Source organism: Eleutherodactylus coqui, chromosome 4, assembly GCF_035609145.1.
Source record: "Eleutherodactylus coqui strain aEleCoq1 chromosome 4, aEleCoq1.hap1, whole genome shotgun sequence".
NCBI lineage: Eukaryota > Metazoa > Chordata > Amphibia > Anura > Eleutherodactylidae > Eleutherodactylus > Eleutherodactylus coqui.
Window position 1 is genome coordinate 293,629,582 of NC_089840.1, and position 14,420 is coordinate 293,644,001.

General features: G+C 48.9%; 1 protein-coding gene across 1 annotated transcript in view; it reads right to left on the reverse strand.

The window, feature by feature from the left end:
- The window catches only part of ATRNL1 (attractin like 1), a 379,911-nt gene that overhangs the window by 20,534 nt on the left and 344,957 nt on the right, over positions 1-14,420 (reverse strand). The window contains exon 28 of the mRNA XM_066601402.1: positions 6,146-6,260. Coding sequence (XP_066457499.1) covers positions 6,146-6,260 — 115 coding nt within the window. The remainder of the gene's footprint in view (positions 1-6,145; positions 6,261-14,420) is intronic.

Genomic DNA, 14,420 nt, shown 5'->3' on the forward strand with positions numbered 1-14,420 from the left:
CCAGCTGTAGAGCAGACAACGGGGTCTGGTGGAGGGATGTCACCAGGTGTAGAGCTGACAATGGGGACTGGTGGTGGGAGGTCACCAGGTGTAGAGCTAACAATGGGGACTGGTGTGGGGATGTCACCAGGTGTAGAGCTGACAACCTGGTCTGGTGTGGGGATGTCACCAGGTGTAGAGCTGACAACGTTGTCTGGTGCTGGGATGTCACCAGGTGTAGAGCTGACAACAAGGTCCGGTGGTGGGATGTCACCAGGTGTAGAGCTGACAACGGGGTCTGGTGGGGGATGTCACCAGGTGTAGAGCTGACAATGGGGTCTGGTGGTGGGATGTCACCAGGTGTAGAGCTGACAATGGGGACTGGTGTGGGGATGTCACCAGGTGTAGAGCTGACTACGGAGTCTGGTGGGGGGATGTCACCAGGTGTAGAGCTGACAACGGGGTCTGGTGGGGGGATGTCACCAGGTGTAAAGCTGACAACGGGGTCTGGTGGTGGGGTGTCACCAGGTGTAGAGCTAACAATGGGGACTGGTGTGGGGATGTCACCAGGTGTAGAGCTGACAACGGGGTCTGTTGGGGTGTTGCCACCAGGTGTAGAGCTGACAACGGAGTCTGGTGGTGGGATGCCACCAGGTGTAGAGCTGACAACGGAGTCTGGTGGTGGGATGTCACCAGGTGTAGAGCTGTGAAGACATCACATACATCATCTGCCCTCGCTCAGGGGTCTCACAGGACATTGGGGCATCCATTAGCACCAGAACCCTCCCTAGGGAACGGCATGTGAAGAGTTACCTTGGATGCACGGCTGCTCACAACATCCCAGCGGGGGGGCTTGGAGCGACGGACTGTAAGTGAGTGGAAGCAAGTGTTATGGACAGATGAATCACAGGACACCATCTTCCAATTGGACGGGTGTGGTGGTTGTCTGTAAAGTGGTTTCTACATGACGCATCGTCCCAACAGTGAAGAGTGGAGGGAATCTGCTGTGAAGGACGAGGGCCATTAGCTATAGTGAAGTCCACCCTCACCACCAATGGGGTTCAGAGACATCCCGGACTATGTGGCATCACCTCCCCTGTGGTAATACTCTGGTAAACTCCCGTGTCTCTACCAACACGACTGAGCACCATGTCATACGGCACGCAGTGTGGAGGAGCAGAACGTCTGCAGACTTCATTGGCCCAAAGTGCGGATCTCAATCCCATTGAGCGGGACGAACTAGACCGCCGTATCCGTGCGCCCAACACGCTCATCATCCCCCATCACTATCTGAAGCTCCTCCAGGAATGGAGACAAATCTTTGCACACATTTATGGGAATCTGGTGGGAAGCAGCCGAGGTGGGGGACTGCAGGCAGTGAGGCTGAAGGCACCCAACATTGGATGGGAAAATAGGAATAAAATCCAATTTTACGTGCCCCCCTACCTCTGAGCATAGTTCTAGATGTGCGGCTCATAGTCTGTCAACTTCACTGGTGGCAAAACTCAACCAATAGACAGTAGCATTGTATGTGTGACCCATATAAGCCACCCCTAGATATGTGGCACATATGGCATTCTGTAGTGGGCACCTCGCCCGGCGGTGCCACTGTCACGGATCCGCCGCAGTAACAGGTTAGACGGCTCTGATATTTCGGTCTGTTCTTCTCTCATTCTCTTGTTATGATACATAAGTAATTCCAATAATTGTCTCTGCAGACATCTGCATGGCTGAAGGTCATCATAATCCACGGCAAGGTCACGATCGTCTCCAGGCACTGACCGCCCAACGTGGGACCCCATTTGCTTGTTTTCCGCTCATTACGATTAAATAGGCTCTGAGCCGTCAATAAACTTTACATAAATCAATAGTACAAGCGAAGATAAGAAACTGTGATGCAGTTAATTAGAGGAGAAGGCTTCTGTCTCCACTTCTCAGGCACCTTCCCTCTCCCACTTCCTAAACTGTTCACTCACAAGACATACCACCAGCTAATGGACAGGAGAGATTACATGCTGCCAATAGTAGTCTATGCAGAAGTGAGGAGGAAGGAGGAGCCAAGTGTGAAAGCATGAGGGAGAAACACAAAAATGTTGCTGTATCTAATAGTAAGTGTTTTACTGTCTCACAGCTCCTGGATTCACATCTACACTGCTCAGTACTGCTGTATTATGTCCGCCATGATGTTATTCTGTATTTGCATACAAGAACTAGAGATAGAGAAGAGAAGATGCTGCTCCCCTGCGTGTGTTGTGTATGGTAGAGATAGGGGACCAGCATCTTCTTTTCTCCGTGTGCTATGTTAGAGATAGGGGAACAGGATCTCTTCTTCTCTATGTGTATTGTATATGTCAGAGATAGGGGAGCAGGATGTTCTCTTCTCTGTGTGCTGTGTTAGAGATAGGGGAGCAGGATCTCCTCCTCTGTAGGTGTGCACGGTATGGGAGAAATAGAGATAGGGGAGCAGGATCTCCTTCTCTGTAGGTGTGCACGGTATGGGAGAAATAGAGATAGGGGAGCAGGATCTCCTTCTCTGTAGGTGTGCATGGTATGGGAGAAATAGAGATAGGGGAGCAGGATCTCCTCCTCTGTAGGTGTGCATGGTATGGGAGAAATAGAGATAGGGGAGCAGGATCTCCTTCTCTGTAGGTGTGCATGGTATGGGAGAAATAGAGATAGGGGAGCAGGATCTCCTTCTCTGTAGGTGTGCATGGTATGGGAGAAATAGAGATAGGGGAGCAGGATCTCCTCCTCTGTAGGTGTGCATGGTATGGGAGAAATAGAGATAGGGGAGCAGGATCTCCTTCTCTGTAGGTGTGCATGGTATGGGAGAAATAGAGATAGGGGAGCAGGATCTCCTCTTCTCTGTGTACTATGTTAGAGATAGGGGAGCAGGATCTCCTCTTCTCTGTGTACTGTGTTACAGATAGGGAAGCAGGATGTTCTCTTCTCTATAAGTGCACGGGAAGGAGATAGTGATGAGGGAGCAGGATTCTCCTCTTCTGTGCAGTGTATATGGGAGAGCCATAGATAGAGGGCAGGATCTCTTCCCTGTGTGTGCTGTGTTAGCGATGGAGATAGGGGAGCAGGATCTTCACCTGTCTATGGGTAGTGTATGGGAGAGACAGAATAGCAGGATCTCCTCTTTGTGTATGGGAGAGACAGAGGAAAACATGTTGTTGTGGATGTTGACTGACATCTAAGTGATTAATTGGAGCTGGTGGAACAACAATGGAGCTTTGATTACTTGTAGAATGCGGTCTTTGAGAGGTTAGGTCCTAACAGAGCGCAAACTGTCAGCCTACCCCCGCCCTTGGCGATAGCTGCTGATCATTGGGTCTCTGGCTGTAGCCCCCCTTAATATGTCTATAACATTAGATGACGCCAGTCAGGTAATACTAGATCTACATCGTGTCACGTGACTTTTGCGCCCCATCACTCTGCTGGCAGATGAGGGAGAGGATTCGGTCATCCCTGCCGTGCTCCGATAACTCAATAAAAGTAGGTAAAACAGATGGCCGTCACCATGAGCCAAGCGTGATGATCGGACGCCGCTCACGTTATCCATCCCCATAAATAGCTGCAGTGCCGAGCGGCTAAAATGCAGATTCCATCGGGAAAAAAATTCTTAGTGTGACAACCAATATGTCAATAGTGACAGTGACACCCTAAATGGCCCCAGTAGTTATAGTGACCCCCATAGTGGCTCCAGTAAGAATAGTGACACCATTAGTGGCTCCAGTAGTAACAGTGACACCCAAAGTCTCCCCAAAAGTAATAATGACTCAGTTAGTGGCCCATGTAGTAATAGTGTCTACCTTAATGACCCCCATAGTCTCCCCAGTAGTAATAGTGACCCACATATTGGCCCCAGTAATAATAGTTAGTGGCCGCAGTAGTAATAGGACCCTCATAGGGTCCCTAGTAGTAATAATATCCCCTATAGTGGCATTTAAGCATTTAACTCACTTGCTCTGTAGTTTCAGTCCAGCAGCCATGGCTGTGATCAGAATGGGACCTCGAACCTCTCCGTCCAATGTTCAGACTGTGTACAGGCCGGCGTCTGCATGCATGAACTCAGTCGCCGGGGAGAGGTGAGGAGCAGCAGTGTAACTATAGGGGATGCGGTTGCACCCGGGCCCAGGAGCCTTAGGGGCCCAATAAGGCCTCTCTTCTCCATATAGGGAACCCAGTACTATGAGTAAAGCATTATAGTTTGGGGCCCGGTTACAGGTTTCGTATTGGGCCCCGAAGCTTCAGGTTCCACCCTTGTTCAGAGGCCACGCTCTTATTACAGCAGATACTACAGAGCCGGCGTGTTTAAGTGCAGATTTCAGCTGTGGATTTGCAATACTGCAGTTACAGATCCACACGTGGATTAGCTGCATTCAGCAGAAAACGGGATGCGACAATCAGCTGACCCGTTCAACTCGCCCCAAAAAACCGGCTACATGTGCCTTGTAGATAAGGGCATTGTGCATGCGGATCAGCACCAGTGAACGTGGCTGCAGCAATGCAAACCAGCAGGACCGCCTGCTCATATTTACAGGCTTCTGCCGCGGTTTTTACTGAAATCTACGCAGGATCTTTGCGGGGCAGATTGGGCCCCATGCGCACGCAGCCCCCGGACGCCATATGTCACCTTTTATATTATTGCACATGGGAAAACAAATCTGCATCAATTCTGATTCATATGAAGAGGTCACTTATGTGATGTGGATGGGGTGCGGATACCAAGGCGACATTCACCAACAAGACAGAAGGGGATCCAGTTTTATGGAAATCTCAAGACGTGAAACGTTCTACAATTTCCTATTATACATGCCTCAAGACATTCCACTAAGAAGAAAGAGTTGTGGACTTATGAAAATCGGACTTGGGCAGCAAATCAGCCGGATGCGCAGCTGGCGGCTCCCTTTACAACTGCTGTCCCATGACGTCCCGGATGTGCTCGCTGGGAGACGGGTCTGGGGACGCTGCAGGCCGCACGGTCAGGCCAGCAATGTGCAGCCTGGTGTTGTCATGTTGAAAAATGGATCCTGGGACACTTCAGAGAAATGGCGCTACCGCTGGTTCCACGACCCAATGAACGTAACGCTGAGCTGTTAGTGAAACTGGATTGAAGACTAGAGGGTCCGGCTACTGTACATTGTGCCACCCTACCCCATAATTCCGGTGTTACGTTCCCTCGTGAAGGCCTCTCCCTGGCGTTGCCCACGTGGTCTCTTCAGACCAACCTCCAGTCATCACTGCACCTGGTAGGACTCATCGCTGTAGAAGACAGACCTCCATTCTGGCCTCCATTGCCGTCTTGCTCTGCACCATGCTAGCCTTTGATAGCGGTGGTGAGAGGTCAATGGATCACCCATCGCTGGGCGTCCGGTTCATAGACCGCGGTTTGCTTCTGTTCCCCTCTTGCTGTCATGCGAGTTTCTCATTGTCCTCCCAGCCACTGGGACAGACAACAGTGAACGGCGCTGACATGTCATCTAACGTCACACGGGGGAGTGTGTTATGGGGCTGTGAATCCCGTCCCCATATCGCGCTCTCCACCATGTGACTTGCCCGAGGATGCCAGGCTGCCAGGATGCCATTGCTTCGGGTTAGAAGCAATCCCCTGTGGCGGCTGTCAGCCATGGCTGAGGATCACGGAGTTTCTCCCATTGCTTTCAATAGGAGATCTGACATGGTGTGCACCTAGCCCCCGCTGCAATGCTGCCATCAGTCACATTGAAAACGATGGGCGCTGTGATGCAAGAGCACACAGCAAGATAGAGCATGCCGCGACTAGTTTCCTGCATGGCAGGCATCAGATTGTCCTGCTCACACAGCTGTGTTCTGTTACTATTGTGTCCGGTCTAGACCGTGCTCCGTGACCCCAGACTGATACAAAGCCAACCGGAGAGAGATTTGTGCAGCTGCTCACAGAGGATTGTCTACACTGGATACAACTGTAGCAAACCCTCAGTAGAAGTGGATACAATGTATCCAGTCTGGACAATGCTCTGTGAGCTGAACATCCTGGACTGCAGATTGATACATTGTAGCAAACTGGCAAAGAGATTAGTGTAGCTTTTGAGTTCAGCTCTCACCCCCCCACTCCCCCTTGGTATAATGACGCCTCTTCTATACATTGCACAGCTAGGACCGTATATAGGAGCCTCACCTGACTGTCCTGGTGGAGGAACTCCGGCCAATCCTCTCGGCAGACAGAGAAAAACTGTGAGAACGGCGGCTTTATTCCCGGAACATGGCTCTATGGCGATTGGTTTTGGCACGCCCTGTAAGAAACAAAGGAGAAGGTTATAGCATATACATGCCACTTACATAATGTTGTATCTATAGGGTGAAGCTGACTGTATAGGGGGTCCTGCCTGAAGGTCATCTGGTGGTGTGTGGTCCTTTAAGACTAAGAATATCAAAGCTCTGGTCAGAGGCAACTCCATGGAGTTTCCTCTTCTTCTATGTAATGTCTTCCAGGAAAGCTGGGTAATAGCCAAGGAAACTGTCATTAAAATACAAGAGGTCACCCAGCTTTCCCAGCTTCCTGATTGGCTGATCTGCCTGCAGTGATGCTGTTATGTCCCCATCCAGAATGATACTGGGACAGGATTAGCCCCGCTGATTGGACGTTCTGGACTCCGGCAGAGCTGGGTGGGACCACGACTGTCCCAGTGGAGTGCTGTGTTTAGGTTTTACCTCCCGGCGATGGCACGCTCTGATATTTGCTCCCTGACATTTTTCTGCATGCTGTAATTACAGTTATGTCATCGCTCGCCGCAGCAGCAAAGATGACGAATGAAGCCGCTGATTTGTGTAGACGCTGACAAGATAAATGTGACTGTAAAAAGTCCTCACGTCCCGACTTCCTGCGAGCGCCTGATATGAAGAAAACTGCAGCCGTCCCTGTAAAGCAGCAGCACCGAGGAGATGATGCAAACTGCAGACACAATATAAGTGTCACAGGGAACAGGTGAGTACAATGTAATCACCCCCACTGTGCACAGTATACACAATGCACCAAACAAGGGGATGTGTGTGCACAGTGACCCCACCAGCAGCAGAATAGTGAGTGCAGCTCTGGAGTATAATACAGGATGTAACTCAGGATCAGTACAGGATAAGTAATGTATGTACACAGTGACTCCACCACCAGCAGAATAGTGAGTGCAGCTCTGGGGTATAATACAGGATGTAACTCAGGGACAGTACAGGATAAGTAATGTATGTACACAGTGACTCTACCAGCAGAATAGTGAGTGCAGCTCTGGGGTATAATACAGGATGTAACTCAGGGGCAGGACAGGATAAGTAATGTATGTACACGGTGACTCCACCAGCAGAATAGTGAGTGCAGCTCTGGAGTATAATACAGGATGTAACTCAGGAGCAGTACAGGATAAGTAATGTATGTACACAGTGACTCCACCAGCAGAATAGTGAGTGCAGCTCTGGAGTATAATACAGGATAAGTAATGTATGTACACAGTGACCCCACCAGCAGAATAGTGAGTGCAGCTCTGGAGTATAATACAGGATGTAACTCAGGAGCAGTACAGGATAAGTAATGTATGTACACAGTGACTCCACCAGCAGAATAGTGAGTGCAGCTCTGGAGTATAATACAAGATGTAACTCAGGATCAGTACAGGATAAGTAATGTATGTACACAGTGACGCCACCAGCAGAATAGTGAGTGCAGCTCAGCAGTATAATACAGGATGTAACTCAGGATCAGAACAGGATAAGTAATGTATGTACACGGTGACTCCACCAGCAGTATAGTGAGTGCAGCTCTGGGGTATAATACAGGATGTAACTCAGGATCAGTACAGGATAAGTAATGTATGTACACAGTGACTCCACCAGCAGTATAGTGAGTGCAGCTCTGGAGTGTAATACAGGATGTAACTCAGGAGCAGTACAGGATAAGTAATGTATGTACACAGTGACTCCACCAGCAGAATAGTGAGTACAGCTCTGGAGTATAATACAGGCTGTAACTCAGGAGCAGTACAGGATAAGTAATGTATGTACACAGCGACCCCACCAGCACAATAGTGAGTGCAGCTCTGGGGTATAATACAGGATGTAACCGAGGATCAGTACAGGATAAGTAATGTATGTACACAGCGACCCCATCAGCAGAATAGTGAGTGCAGCTCTGGAGTATAATACTGGATGTAACTCAGGAGCAGTACACGATAAGTAATGTGTGTACACAATGACCCCACCAGCAGAATAGTGAGTGCAGCTCTGGAGTATAATACAGGATGTAACTCAGGGTCAGTACAGGATAAGTAATGTATGTACACAGTGACTCCACCAGCAGAATAGTGAGTGCAGCTCTGGAGTATAATACAGGATGTAACTCAGGAGCAGTACAGGATAAGTAATGTATGTGCACAGTGACTCCACCAGCAGAATAGTGAGTGCAGCTCTGGAGTATAATACAGGATGTAACTCAGGGTCAGTACAGGATAAGTAATGTATGTACACAGTGACTCCACCAGCAGAATAGTGAGTGCAGCTCTGAAGTATAATACAGGATGTAACTCAGGAGCAGTACAGGATAAGTAATGTATGTACACAGTGACTGCACCAGCAGAATAGTGAGTGCAGCTCTGGAGTATAATACAGGATGTAACATAGGATCAGTACAGGATAAGTAATGTATGTACACAGTGACTCCACCAGCAGAATAGTGAGTGCAGCTCTGGAGTATAATACAGGATGTAACATAGGATCAGTACAGGATAAGTAATGTATGTACACAGTGACTCCACCAGCAGAATAGTGAGTGCAGCTCTGAAGTATAATACTGTTGTTTTCAGGAGGTTCAGAATGAAAATACTTCTCTTCCATCAAGGTCTTAAAAGACTTTCTATTTAGTAGGCAGAAGTGATGATCGGCTGCTATTGATTTTCTTCAGCCTTTGCTCTTTGACTGCTTTTAGCACAGGTCTATTAGTGTAGAGCTGTGATCGGTTTATGCAAAGTGCCTGCAGTAGTCTGAGGTAGTCTGAGACACACCCAGTGTCCCATCATTGGCTCAGGCTGCAGCTCTGCCTCCTCTGGTTGGCTGCTGTATATAACACAGGTCTATGACAAGCTCAGCAGGACGTCGCTGCAGGGAGAGATGGTTGATATTACAGGGAGGACAGAATGATTATAAACCACCAGAAGGGAGAAGATGACTAGAATGGAGCTGCTGTGCGCATACTGGGGGGGAATGAGACCTAGTAAGGTGGAGCCTGGAGGGTGAGCAAGGCTTCTTCATTTCTCTGCATCACCCACCTTTCCCAGGCTCCTGATTCGCTGCGTAGTGACATTGGGGGAGACACTCAGGGTTTTGTACAGATGAAGGGGGTCTTTGGCATCATAATCCTGACTCTGAGACCACCTTCTGTTCCTGTGCGGCGCGGTGGGGGATCGGCTGCATCGGGGGTTACCGGTTTGTCTGGATAATTTGGAATCGAGGGTTTGCAGAGCAGCGATCTTCTCTTAATAAGTCGTTTGTTAGTAAAAGCTTTTAAAACCATTTTTACTGATTTTCATTTGTTTTTCAAACCTATTTTTATGGAAGCAAATTATAATAGTGAGAGCGCTCGTATATCAGCGGTTATGGCTGCGCGGCAGACAGTTATATGGGAGCGCGGCATTATAATTAGCAGAGCTACAGTATTTGCAGAAGGAAACCAACTGCAGACGTGTTCAGTAACACAATGTGACCTTCCGGGCCCGTGTCACTGCAGGAGAGCCCCTCATATATGGGCCCCCTATATGTCATCACAGTACGAGATCCCCTATATACAGTTATACGCAGAGGCCCCCTATATGTCGTCACAGTACGAGATCCCCTATATACAGTTATACACAGAGGCCCCCTATATGTAGCCATAGTGATCGCTGAAACTGCACGTTTGCTGTCCCTATGTACAACCACAATGTGAGTTCCCGCTATATTATATATAGGCACTCTTTAGGCTCCTTCCATATAGTCAAACTGTGAGCTCCCACTTATATGTAGTCACACCGTACGATCCCCCATATATATATAGTCACACTGTGAGCTCCTCCTTATATATAGTCACACCGTGAGCTCCTCCTTATATATAGTCACACTTTGAGCTCCCCCTTATATAGAGTTACACTTTGAGCTCCCCCTTATATAGAGTTACACTTTGAGCTCCCCCTTATATATAGTCACATGTTGAACTCCCCCTTATATATAATCACACTCTCAGCTCCCCCTTATATATAGTCACACTGCGAGCTCCCCCTATATATAGTCACACTGCGAGCTCCCCCTATATATAGTCACACCGTGAGCCCCCTATATATAGTCACACTGTGAGCCCCCCCTATATATAGTCACACTCCAAGCCCCCCTTATATATATATAGTCACACAGTGAGCTCCACCCTATATATAGTCACACTGCGAGCTCCCCCTATATATAGTCACACCGTGAGCCCCCTATATATAGTCACACTGCGAGCCCCCCCTATATATAGTCACACTCCAAGCCCCCCTTTTATATATATAGTCACACTCCAAGCCCCCCTTATATATATAGTCACACAGTGAGCTCCACCCTATATATAGTCACACTGCGAGCTCCCCTATATATAGTCACACCCTGAGCTCCCCTTATGTATAGTCACACTGTGAGCTCCTCCTATATATAGTCACACTGTGAGCTCCCCCTTATATATAATCACGCTCTCAGCTCCCCCCTATATATAGTCACACTGTGAGCTCCCCTTATATATAGTCACACTGCGAGCTCCCCCTTTATATATAGTCACACTGCGAGCTCCCCCTTGTATATAGTCACACTGCGAGCTCCCCCTTTATATATAGTCACACTGCGAGCTCCCCCTTTATATATAGTCACACCGCGAGCTCCCCTTATACCAGTATATGTACACACCTTGAGCTTGACTCATTGGCATTGCGCCACTCTCATTTTACCGCTTGCTCTCGCTGACTTTTGGCCCCGTGGTTGTACAGGACCGCTTCCTTACACGGCAGAATTCGGTTTCTATACATTGACTTTCACCCGCATAGAAGCCTTCACTGACTGACTGACTGACGATGAGTCTGGGCGATGGCGGTCTATGGTCCTATTGTCCGGCGGCCCTCAGCCCATCCTCCTCAATCAGCCGTTTGTATCTTCCCATATTTCAGCCCATCGCAGATCCATACATCTCAGATCCCGTCAAACTTTCCCTCCCCCCCCCCCCCCGACAATAATTATTTTGGCTGGCGAGAAGACGAGAGACGCATCAATCCTTAATTTCTCCATCCAATTTTCTAATTGCTTTCTTGGCATGCGGCGGAGGAGCGGCGCGGCTCATGTGCTGCATTTACTGCACCGATCAGTAATGTCATGACTTGAATAAAGAGAAAATACGTGCAAACGATGCGGCCGCTCGCCAAGCGAGGAGGCGGACGGGGAGAGGGGTCCCGGGCTGGAGCTGAGTCATGGAGGACACGGGAGTCTGGCTAGGGCTTTGTATGGAAATGTCGGGATCATAAAGAGAAATAGCGTTCAGTACAAGGTGGCGGCATCCATGCTAACGACGCAGTGACAAGGTCATGGCGGCCGGGACGCGGCTCACTGATCCAGAAAAGCTTCATAATCAGTTTATTCTATAAACATCCAGTTATCTGCGCAGAGATACGGATTTTGTGACAACCGAAGCAGAACTCGGCCGCTCCTAATACGGGGATCACTGCAGGCGGCACTGACCAGATAGTACAAGGGGCTACAGCCAAAAGCCCAGACCAACCGTAATCTGACCCTGGCAATTGGTAAGGGCCAGGCATAGCTAGGGAGCTGGAGTCGTATGTGCCCCAGGGTCGGACGCCTGCAGACACTTGTGGGGTATTTAGAGGGGTTTTGGCAACAGAATGAATCTTTGCCCTAGGTGAAGGGTAAACACTTGGTGATTGGATCAGTAGTTGGTGGAATTGGTCCATGTTTGTGGGTTGGCTCTACGGTTTGTAAAATGGGTCCAATTGGGGGATGGGCCAGTGGTTCATGGATTGGGTCCATGGACATAGACCTAAACACCAAATATGGACCCAATTACTAAAAACTAACCTATCCTCATTCATGAACCTCTGTCCCATCCTCCAACTATGGACCTAACCACCAGTTATGGACCCAAACCCTAAACATGGACACAGCCACCAAATGCTGACCTATCTCTCCATCCAAAGACCCAATCTACCAACTGAGGCCTCATTTACCAACCACTGAACCAACCCCCAAATATGGACCCACTCCACCAACTGTGGACTCGTCCACCAACCATGGACACAACCACCAAAAACTGACCTATCCCCATCCATGAACCCAATCCATGAACCTCTGGCCCATCCCCAGCTATGTACCTATCCACCAGTTATGGACCCAAACACCAAACATGGACACAGCCACCAAATGCTGACCTATCTCTCCATCCAAAGACCCAATCTACCAACTGAGGCCTCATTTACCAACCACTGAACCAACCATCGCCCAAATATGGACCCACTCCACCAACTGTGGACTCGTCCACCAACCATGGACCCAACCACCAAAAACTGACCTATCCTCATGCATAAACCCAATCCATGAACCTCTGACCCATCCCCAACTATGGAACTATCCACCAGTTATGGACCCAAACACCAAACATGGACACAGCCATCAAATGCTGACCTATTCCCCCATCCCTGGACCCAATCTACCAATCGAGGATTTACCAACCACTGAACCATCCACCAAATATGGACCCACTCCACCAACTGTTGACTTATCCACCAACCATAGACCCAACGACCAAACACGGTCCCATCCTGCAAACATTGACTCATGCCCCAACTATGGGCCCAATGCCAAACTTTGACCTATTTTACCAACCATGAATCCATTCCCCAAACATGGACCCAACAACGAAAAAAGTGACCTATCCCCATCCATAAACCTAATCCACAAAGCACTGGCCTATCCCCCAACTATGGACTCAACCACCAAACATGGACACAGCAAACAAAAATGCTGACCTATCCCCCTGTCCATGGACCCCAATCCACGAACCGAGAACTCATCCACCAACCTCTGAACCATCCCCCAAATATGGACCCATTCCACCAACCATGGACCCAAGCACCAAACATGGTCACATCCCACAACCATTGACTCATGCCCAAACTTGGACCTGTTCTACCAACCACGGGCTCATTCCCCAAACATGGACTAGACCACCAAAAACTGACCTATCCCCATCCATGAAACCAATCCATGAACCTCTAGACCATCCCCCAACTATGGGCCCAACCATCAATTATGGATGCAAACACCAAATATAGACACAGCCTCTAAATACTGACCTATCCCCCCATCCACAAAACCAATCCACCAACTGCTGAACCATCCCCCCAACTATGAACCCATTCCACTAACTATGGACGCAACCACCAAGCATGGTCTCATCCCACAACCACTGACTCATGCCCAAACCATGCGCCCAACGCCCAAACATGGACCCATTTCCCAGTCATGGACCCAGCCATTAAACGTGGACCTGTGCCCCAAACACTGACCCAACTCTCAAACATAGAGCCAACCCTCAAATATGGAACCATCAACTATTGATTCACTCACCAACTATTTACCCTTCTCCCAGTGGAAAACCCAACCCCCAAACATGGACCTATCGCCCAACCATTAACCCATTCACAAATCATGGAGTCATCCTTCAACCATGAGCTTAACCATCAAATGTGAATGCCATCTATCAACTCTGCACCCATGTTTCAACCATAGACCCATCATCCAACTACTGACCTATCCACAATGCATGGACTTCACCCACAGCCACGGACTCATCCGCCACCGATTCCCCCATATGTCCATCCATAAATAAGTCACTTTGTAGTATAAATCTTCTCTTCCTTTTTTTCATGTTTTTCTGGGTGCAGCCTGCAGTGTAAAGCATAGAGGTTTTCTTATTCTTCTTGCCATGTGCACATGCAGGTATATATTTGTCCTATAGTCTATACTGGATATAGCGATACTGATGGACTCTTGATCACATGACGGAGGTTTAGCAGCACAGCTTTATACATGACCGCAGACTGTGAATCAGAAGAATGGTGGTAGCTGCGGACCAGCATGTGGTGAGGGGCCACAGAAGCTGGGAAGGGGCCCCATGCTGAATATGACCTCAGGGGCCCCTCTACTGTACTCTTGCTGACGATGGAGTCAAGGGCCTGATGCTGGGATATGGACAGGTCTGACGAGAGAAGTCTGGACCCTACACAAGTCTCTCACCATTATGTGTACCATTAGATTGTAAGCTCACGTGGCAAGGAGCACTGACTGACTGGGGATGGATGAGATCAGAAGGCAATCACTGATATTTTTCATCAACAGCGCCCCTTCTA